Source organism: Rhagoletis pomonella, unplaced genomic scaffold (assembly GCF_013731165.1).
Source record: "Rhagoletis pomonella isolate Grant_MI unplaced genomic scaffold, Rhpom_1.0 Rhpom_scaffold_01641, whole genome shotgun sequence".
NCBI classification, from domain to species: domain Eukaryota; kingdom Metazoa; phylum Arthropoda; class Insecta; order Diptera; family Tephritidae; genus Rhagoletis; species Rhagoletis pomonella.
Genome location: NW_023460195.1, coordinates 25,003 through 35,511, shown reverse-complemented (window position 1 = coordinate 35,511; position 10,509 = coordinate 25,003). Strand labels below are relative to the sequence as shown.

Sequence of the window (10,509 nt, the reverse complement as noted above, 5' to 3'; positions counted from 1 at the left end):
CAAGTTTATATACATATGTACGTACACACCTACACAAATAAAAATGTGTGTACATACATATGTATGTATGCATTTAGGAAGAGTTTTCATTCATCCTTATACTCGCACTAGCACAAACAAACATACATGCGCTAAATACGATTTGGAATCTACCCAAGCTCCATTTATCAGCGTTATTGACCAAAGGAACTGCAATAAAAAGTGCAATATTTCAATTTAACCGCTTGGTGGCCTTTTACCCCGAAACAACGCATATCACAAAGACCAACGACTGTCCCTTAACCCTACTAAACGCAATCCAACCCTACCACCCACCAAACGTTGTGGTCACCGCCACAGCTACATACGCTCCTGCAACGAGTATGTATTCAACTACTGCTGCTGTTCTGAATCTATGCCACTTTGTTGTTAGTGTTATTGTCGTTTACTGCGTTTGGTAGCAATTTAACGTACAAAGGATTTTATTACTCTCGGTGCACATTCTCAACTTTGTTGTTGAGCCACATTGAATGTCGTTGTCGTGTCGCCCGGTGTGTTGTGTGATGAGTTTGTTCTGTGTAAGACGCAAATTGCACTGCTAGCAGCTTACGAGTAGCTGTCGTGAAAGGTGGCGGGGGTGAGTGAGCTGTGCTGCGCCGATGTTGCTACTGATTGCAACTGCAAGTTGTGTGTCGCAACTTGAAGTTTTCCAATTGGTATCAAAGTTTCATGCTATTTTCCACATGCTACGCTCCGTGTGCGCCTTCCCTCCGTAAACCCCGTCTCGCACTCCGTCGCACCACACTTCTGGTCACAATTATTGTCATCTCTAATGTGACGACATTTTCTGTAACTCTCGTTCATTCTGTTTCGTTTTTTTTTTTGGTATCTTTTCAGTTGCATTCGTCGGCAACGAGCTGGTGACGAGCGTTCGTGGTGAGGAGTGTGGCCAGGAGGAGTTCACAAAATGTGCTGAGCCTCTGGAAATGCTACATTTAACCTCCGAGTTTTCCATCGGCCCTGCCAAGAAGGACGAACTGGATAAACTTTGCAAGTAAGTCAACGCTATCAACGATAGAAGAAAAAGTTTATTTTTTTTTCAATTATTTAATTCTACACTTTCCGTTTGCCCCGATTTCTTTTCGAATTTTGTGATGAAAAAACTGCTTGCTGAATACCTCACCTGGTGGCGGCGGTCGGCCGGCCGGTCGGTCGGTCGGTCGGAGACTACTGACTACTCTCGCAGCTAGTTGCGCCGCTCATCAGTACAAAGCGCTAATGGCAGGGTGCAAGTAATTACTGAGCGCAGCCGAATTTCGTAGCTTCTTGTTTCTTTTCTGTTTTCTTGATTTGGTGCAAAAATTAATTGCGCTGTACAATTTGCGGTTTTTACTAGCAAAATTAATATTACCTTCTAATTTCCACCAAATGTAAAAGAAACTTGTTTTTTTGTTTTTTTGTTTTTTGTTTTTGGTAACAGACTGCCTGCAACTATTAGCTACAAACCATCGTCAATTATAGTTAGTGCAATCAGTTGCCATAAGTAGAAAATGTTGCCGGTACGAAAATCGACTTGGTATAAAATCTTAATTAATTGAAGTCATTATCAAGGAGAGAAATACATAAGCGTAAAATGTGTGCATGCATAACCGATGTACTTATGTATGTGTGTATATATGTATGCATGTATCCGGTGACTAGGAAGAAATAGATTATGTTTCAATATGCATTACGGTCAATAAATTCGGCAGTTGTTTGTAGGACTTAAATAATTAAAGATAACATTGTGCGACAGCCAAAAAAAAAAAGACGCGAATGCGGTATGGCGAATGTGGTTTCCCTAATGCTGGATTTACATGAGGCAATTCTTCTGGCGATTCCACATTACTCAAGGAAAATCGCTCGTGTAAATGGTAATTCAAAAATCGTTTGCCTCAAAGTAGACAGCAATTCAACTTTGCATGCGATTATCGCCTGTAAAAAAATCGCCTCGTGTAAAGGCAGCTTAATTTGGTCATAAGACGACTTAAATTATTTGAAAATTCCGTAAAATTTAATGGCACATATTTTTGTTGGACATTTTTAACCACAATTTCTGAACCGTGTTAGCAGTTTTAACCCTTGTTGGGGTAAAATTTAGTAATTTGCCGTCCCGTCCGGATTTATTTATCTCAAAGTTGGTACACGCCTTTAATTCTTATGACAATACCTGTTGCGGAAAGTTGAAGCAGTGATCTAGCGCTCCCGGAAAAACTGGCGCTCAATACGTACATATGTATGTATAACTGTCTGCGTAACAAATAACCCTTGGCCGGAGGTTCCAGCGTTTTCCAATTGTTCCTGCAAAAAATCTATAAAGCTGCCGAGTATCCTTTACCCCTACTCTTACCCTGTCTAGTTAACTTCCTAAAACATCAAGCCGCAGCGCCGAGAAGCTTTACCTTCTAACGTCAGAGCATTGAATAACTTCCAAATTATCGCCACAGACGGGTAATGCCTCATCAGCACTATTTCTGATGGCAGAATTAAAGCGGATATTCGCAGCCTCTTACCCTACAAATCACCTGTCGACCTTAAGAAAACATTGGGTCTCATATTCTGAGATTAAAAGAATTTAAACAGCATATGAATCGGTTAACTACCAAAGGCATCAAGTCAGAATATGGCAAATTTGATGCAGTTCAGCAGAGCTCATTTAAACGAACTGCATCAAAATTTTTGGCTACGGAGAAATATCTAGTAACTCTGACTATTCTTATGCAGGGTCTACACCAGGGATGGAAAAAGGAAGGAAGAAATTGTACCTAACAGCAGACGTATGTACCTAAAAAATTTGTATGTACATTTTCACATTACGTCAAATCTGTCCAACAGTACGAAATTATGGTGAAAATCTGCCATGCCTGATTTTTGGATAACGTTCTCTAATATGTAAAGATCTGTGTAAACTGCAACCGGATCCCGGAATTCACTACCGCTAATTTTGATCGCTAAAAATCTCCAAAAGAATAGCCGGTCCAACAACAAACAACATTTACCAGATTTGGCTGATTAACACATTGCATTTGTTAGTTTTCCATGTTGCGTACTTTTAGGCCCCACTGCTTTTCATTTAGAGAATTTTGGCGACGAAAATTTAGCTTAGCGATGGAATGCTGGAAGAACTTTTCGAGGCCAAACAAAGTTTTGGAATAATTTTCTTTCATCAACCCCTGACCCCATGCTTTTGACAATGCTTCTGAGAAATTTCTTCGCCAAAACCTTTACATACAGGCCAGGCTCTCGCATTCGCTTGGTGTCTTCGTATGTCGCCAAAATGTTGTTTGGCTTCGGAGAGGTCTACTATATAATTTATGTAATTTAATGGATATTTAAAAATGTGTGTTTGATCTATTTTACATTAAATACTATTACATTTGAACTTTTCAAGGGTATGGCACTGTAGACATCCATTATTTCGAAACCATAAATAACTTTGTTTACTTAGGAGCCAGCCTACTGTCAGTCAGGGATCGAATGAAGCTTAACTCTTGCCCGCTTGTGCTTATTTAGGCTTAGCAGTGGGCTTATAAACGAATATAAATCAACCTTAACAAAGCCTTGATCATTCTGACGATGTCTAATAAGGAAGAGTTGTGTTCGAGAGGTTGGTATAACTGCAAGGAGAAACGAATTCCTGGAAATTGTATTTGGCTAAGTTGAAAATGTACCGAAAATGGTATATATGTACCGAATGTGCTTTCAAATTATAAAAGGCCTGAAAAAGGTGCAATTTTACCTACTTTTCCATCACTGGTCTACACGCTGTTGCAGCAGCGAAATGATGAAAATTCTTTTAAAAGGACTTGTATTAAAATTATTGGCTCCATTTGGTTCGAATCTTAGTGATTAAAAGATTTAATCTCAAAAGATACAAAACACGCCCACAATATTAAGGCATGCGCGAAGTATGCGCTTATATAAATTTAGCTTTTGGGCGAATATCGAATCCACTTCACTTATTATCTCTACCATGCAGTTCTAAGTTGATAAATTTATAATTTTTATTGTGTAGTGCTGAAGAGGCTAATGACTTAAAAGTCTTTTGCTTCTACAATCCACGTCATGGAGCACCACAATGAACGCACGTAACTACACTTTTTTTTTCGAAAATTTAAAACAACAGGTTTTCCTTAATCCTAACATATAGACACACATACGCTGCTGCAAAACCATGTGCGAAAAAAGTTAACTTGAAATTTTGATTTGAAACGTCGTGTTTTTGTTTTCGTTTCGATATCCATCCGTCCACTTGTCAATTCATCCGTGCGTTTGCTTACGTGCTCTCAGGACAGTGCTCGCTCAACAGTTACTTACATATTGTGGTATTGTCGTACAGCATTCCTCAGGGCATTTTTTCTCGTTTATATCGGACAACCTTAGCTTTCGTATGCCTATTTAGTTACTCAAAAATTAGTGTTGATTGCAAGCTAGCACTCCATTGCCAGGAGCAGTTCGTTTTTCATTTTAAGTGACCTTATCATTCATTGGTCGACGTTAAGCACTTGGTATTCAGCATTCGATGATGAGTTTGTCCACTACCAACTAAGACTGTGCTAGTTAGTCTCTTTCGTGTAAAACAAAAAGGACACAGTTATGCACACACACACACACATGCATTCATATTGTGCGCATAAAAATCGAGTTCATTTAAAATTCTAAGCGGATCATCTGTTTTACGAAATGAGTTTGAAAAAAAAAACCTTCGGTTCGTTACATAAGTAAAGTAAAGTAGAAGCATGCAGCATATTGAATTTTCCAAATAAAATTTTTTTTTAACATTACAATAGGCAGGAAGGTGGATTGGTATTGATATGGAAAAATCAAGAAATCATAAAAGTTTTAATTTAATTTTGTGAGGGACGCTGAACGCCTAGGTGAATGTGTGTATGTATTCCTACGCTTTTGTGTTCCTTTGCCGTTAACATTCTCAAAAATTCGTAGTTTCATGTTTATAAGTATGCACATTAGAGCGGAGTAATTTGTCCGGGGCAAAATTTTCGAAGAAATTCCACGATTAATTCTAAGCAAAAATGGTAACCAAACTATGTACCAAAAATGACGTTTCACCCTCCCAATTATCAAAAGAAAAAGCAGTATATTGTATGAAGAAAACAGAAAATTTTATAAATGAAAAATTTATTTCGTTCTAAAAAACAACAATTATAATACACTGAATTTCTTTACAAAATTGTGATGGTCAAACGTCACTTTTTGGCATATAGTTTGGTCACCATTTTTGTTTAGAATCGATCGTAGAATTCGAGTATTACATACACTTTTTTCGAAATAAAATTATTCCGCCCTAATGTACATACTTGAATTTTGTTAGGAATCATTTCTAGTCATGTTTTTGAGCCTACATTGTATGTAAGTATATGATTGAAAAAGAGACAAAAATAAGAACAGCAGGAAATGATTTTTTCTCTTAGACCCAGCCGAAAAAATTTAGGAACCTAAGAATCTGCAGTGTCTTAGCATCATTTTGCTTCTGTTAAACCGCAAAATAAGTGTTTTTTTCTAGAACACTGTCCAGTTTGATGTTAACTGAAGTGCTGGTTTGCGAAGTAAGTGGACAACAAACTCCACCTGCGGCACGCCATATTTTTTTAGTACTTAGAGTTGCCTCCTCTTGATATACATAACTCAGAGGTAACATAACATTTTCTGCCACAAAAATATCCAGAGCAGCCCCTTTTCCTGCTAGGTCCTCGGCCATATCGCTGCCTTCAATCATTGTCCAAATGAGATTTTTATTTATTTTTATTAAATACATACATTCATTTATATTTTTTTTGAATATATTTATAGAGAATTAAAGTTTATTTATATATATTTTAATTTTTTAGTGAATTAAAAAAAGGCGTCCGTTGCATCCAAAGTTATACGCGGCGCTGTATGCCGCTACAGCAAAGAAACCAGTTCAATAAGTTATATCATGGCACAAATCAATTCATTCGTGACTTGTGTATTAAGGGGGAATTCCAGGATGGTGAGTTAAAGATATGCCCATATACATAAATATAACAAATCTTTTTTTATGACTCAAAAAAATCCTTAAGTAAAATTACGCTCACATATTAAAGTAATTCTTTTTATAATTTCTATTTTTTAGAGTATTTAAAACATGCGCCCTGCTCGGAAATGGCCAAAAAAGAATTTGAGGTGTGCGCCAATCGTTATAAGGAGACAATGGTTTTCCTGAAGCCGAATAAGAATCAAGAAAGTCACGAGAATATTACTTTAAATGAAAATATAAAAACAATCTGCTGGTGCGTAAGAGTTGGGAACAGTTATAAATAGTCGTATACATACATACATACGTTGTACATATTTAAGTTGTTAAAAAATTTAAAACTTCTGCTTTCGGTTTTATTTACAGTTCAATTAATGAGTTAGTTGATTGTTCAGAGGATGCAGCGCGTAAAATATGCGGCCCCGATGCAGCGAAATTCACACGCGAACTGGTTGATAAATATGCGAATAGCTTAACTAAGGTGAGTTAGTTTTAAAAGTATTGCTTGTAAAGTGTCCATGAAAAAATTGTATATTTCTGAAAGTCGAGCACATAAGGTGGCATCGATTCTACAAATCGACTGCTGAGTGGAAGACCGACCCATCTCGGCCGCCAGTTTGAAAACGTCCTACGAATTCTGAAATAGGGCGTTCTTTAAACAAATTCTGTAATAGGGCGTTCTTGAAAAGTTTTTTGAGATAGGCCGTCTTCGAACTGGCTGCCGAAATAGGTCGATCTTCCGCTCAGCAGTCGAAATACAAAAATTGCGTACACATATTTGATTTTTTTAAATTTTTTACTCATAATGTTTTTCGAGTTAATTTTTTTTTGTTATTCTCCAATAAAAATATTGTCCCAGCTTTAACTAAAACCATATAAATCACTGTATAAAAATTTTAAGAAAATTCAACAAATTTTACATTTTTAAATCTTAATAATGAAGTGCAAACGGCTAAAAATCCCGTTGATTTTTGAGATTTTTTTTTGGTAACGGTGAATTTCTTATGAAATGAAATGCGGGAGACCGTTCGCAACCAAATTTCAAAAAATCGACACCAGTTTTTGTAAATTGCACTTGTTATATATAAAAAAAAAGCAAAAGCAAACTAAAAGGAAATCATTACACTAAAACTGCATGGGCTATAAAACTGCATACCCAAAAATGCTCTAAAGTTTCATATTAAAAAGTTGATATTTTGTATAAAGTTTGAAATTGTGATTTATATAGTTTTGTTTAAAGCTTGGACGGTATTTTGATAGAAAAATAACAAAAAATATTTAGCTAAAAAAACATTACGAATATTAAAAAAAAAATCAAGTCGTAGTCACTTGCTTCAGTCACTGTATATAATTCTTCAGTTAGAAATTCACTCCAAGCTTTTCAGGCGATGACGCTTCCGGCCAAATTTTATTTACTAAATACTAAGTACAAAGGTTTTTAAGTATTTTTGTTGCAGTAAATACCAAAATAGTTTTTTGGATGTTACTTAATACCATCTTTGATAGGATGTTCATACTTTAATTGTGCTTTAGGTTTATTTATTGAATTATTTTGACAGCACTAAGTACTAAGTGTTTAAAGTATTTAATTTATTTAAGGTGTTTAGACGCGACTGCTAATACCAGGCGCCTAAATGCATGCTATGTACTGCTGCATGTGCAAAAATTTCCTTCATTAAATTAATGAAATTTATGTACATGCACTTCTCAACTGCCATGTAATAAAACTTTCTTAAGTTATAATTTGATGGCAGTTCAAAGTATGCTCTGCCTAGTCGGATGCATCCTCCGGACACTGCTTCCGGAGCATTCTGCGGACTCTGCATGGCTTACAACCATGCGGAGGTGGCAATAGTTGATTACCATTGGCCACAGTGCCTACCCACTACTTTTTTGGTCCAAGAAATATTTTTTTTTAATTACATACATGCAAACATACTGGTCTCCCCTCTCACTGAGTTAATCATAAGGTATTTAGTTATTTTCATCTAACGAAATAACGCATTAAAACATACTCAGACATGTTGGCTTCACATAAAACTTGATACTAAATACTTACTATTTAGTTAGTATAAAAATAAAGAATGTAGCGATTTTGGGAACTAGTATTTAAGATGTTTGCGACTACTGCGAGTTTTTGGAGACTACTTCGAAATTTTTAGGATTTTTGGCATTCTTGGAGCTATTTCGGTATTTTTGGGACTATTTCGTCATTTTGAAGATTTTCGATATACCCGGTGCTATGTATATCAGGAATTTCAGCATTTCACGATTATCGGGACTATTTCGGGAGTTTAGAAACTACTTCGGTATTATCAGTATTTTCGGGATTATCTGGACTATGTATACCTGGAGGTTTTCGGGACTATTTCGGGCCTTTGGAGCTCTTTAGAGGGTTTCGGGACTATTCCGGTCTTTGGGACCACTTCTCGCTGTTTAGGACAGTTTCAGGATTTCCGCGACTTTTGCTTTAATATTTAGCAACTTCTAAATATTTAGGTATTTTTTTTTTAAATTTAATATTTAGAAAATCCTACGTTTTTTTAATTTAGTACCTACGTGTTTTAGTTAAGTATTTAGATCTCTGCAAATACTAAGTATTTGGGGATTTAGTACCCAAGCTGATACTTTAAGTACATTAGTACTTAGTTATGGCCATCACTGCTGAAACATTTGGTGTAGAGTTATGAATATAATACTATCTATTTCCTAACAATTGAGGTATTCACAAGGATATAGTAAGTGTCTCATTGCCGTTAACCGTAAGCTTCTTAGGGGGTTCGCAAGCCATCATAATAGTCATATTTGTCATATAAGTGTTATTGCTATTAAAATGTTGTTCCGTTTTCGGGTCCTCTAAACAAATATCTAACTCTTTTGTTAACAACCAAAAATTTTACTTTATGCTTTGTATGACTTTGAAATAACATCTGAATACCTTTCAAAACTTTCAGCTCTACTGCGAGGACTTCACTCGACATCCTGAAATGTGTCACGATGGCCTCAGTGATGATGGTGTGCCTCTGCATCAGTCCCGATTTGGTCGTTCGCTTGCGATTATTATTTCAGGCATAGCTGTAGCCTCGCTGGGATCACATTATTGGAGCAGATAGATTAAGAGTATGGAGCCATAAAATTACAAAAATCTTACTTTGCTGCAATTTGTTTCGACGCAGCCATCATTTACAAAATCATTATTTTTTACTCGTATTTATTATTTTATTTGTTTATGTTTTGAGAGCAACGAATTTTTGGTGAGTGCGCATTAATATACATGCCTTTGTGGGTAGAAATTAAGGTACGAATTTGTGAAATATTATGCGTTAAATGATTGCACTACTTAACGTCTGTATTACATTTAGAGAAAACATTTTGAATTATATTAATAATAAAGCATAATGAAGTTAATATTATAGTTAGTAGGTCATTAACAGAGAAGGTAGTTTAGTGAAAATTTAAACTGTGTTGCTATTACGAAAATTTAAGGGTGCAATTCAGCTCAACACACAAAATTATCTCAACACAAATATTTAGAATTAAAAACAAAAGACCGAAAATTAATACACACACACACACACACACACACATATATAAAAGTATTTGAAATGTTAGATTTAGTGTAAGAGCATGCGTAGAATACATTCGTACATAAATATGTATGTATTTACATATATTGAATTTACTCGTATACTAGTTATGCACTTGTTTATTAAATCGATATGGATACATTGAAATTTACTTATTATAATTAAAAAAATAACACACAAAAAGACTTCTGGCAAATGAAGTATTTTATTAGAATTAAAGATGAATTAAAAGGAGCAATAAATACATACATAAATATATCTGCTACTTATGTACTATTATTTAGTTTATAAATATTTTTCCAACTTTTATTAGCACAAGTAAGATTTGTGAAATTGCATATCACTGTTTAATTATAATTATATTTTAAGTATTTACATACATACATATGTATATACATACAAATTGAATAAAAATTTTAGTTATAAGATCGTGGAATTTTGAGCACACTGCAATTAAATAAACAACCTTTGTGATTCACTTAAATTGAATTTAATTGGAAACGGGTTTGCATTGGAATTTGCTTGCATAAAGAAAGATAAATATATAGGTAAACAGAATTTTAGTTTAATTGGCAATTGTTGAAGAGTTAAATAAATTTGCATAAGTTAAAGTATAGTGCTTATCATAACTATGCGACACGCACATATTGACTCGTTTTGAATATTGAATTTTTAACCGACTTCACAAAAAGGAGAAGGTTACCAATTCGTCGGAATACTTTTTTTTTATGTATGCTACCGCCTAACTTTGGACCACGTCAATCGATTTCTATATTTCTTTGTTAACCATCACTTTGCGCTCATCATCTTTTTGAAACCCTGCTCTGCTTACATTAAATTGTTACGATTATCTTTGAAACCTTGAGGGATGTCCCAAATTCTTCGGTT

General features: G+C 35.2%; 1 protein-coding gene across 1 annotated transcript; it reads left to right on the top strand.

Annotated features, from left to right (window-relative positions):
- Window positions 1-876: 876 nt before the first annotated feature.
- LOC118752547 lies at window positions 877-10,115 on the top strand (the record flags this gene model as incomplete). Its single annotated transcript, XM_036487453.1, is given in 5 exon segments — window positions 877-1,033; window positions 5,868-6,010; window positions 6,134-6,290; window positions 6,401-6,515; window positions 8,989-10,115. Coding segments are annotated over 5 exon segments (731 nt in total), but the record flags the coding sequence as incomplete, so codon positions are not given.
- Between the last annotated feature and the right edge of the window lie 394 nt (window positions 10,116-10,509).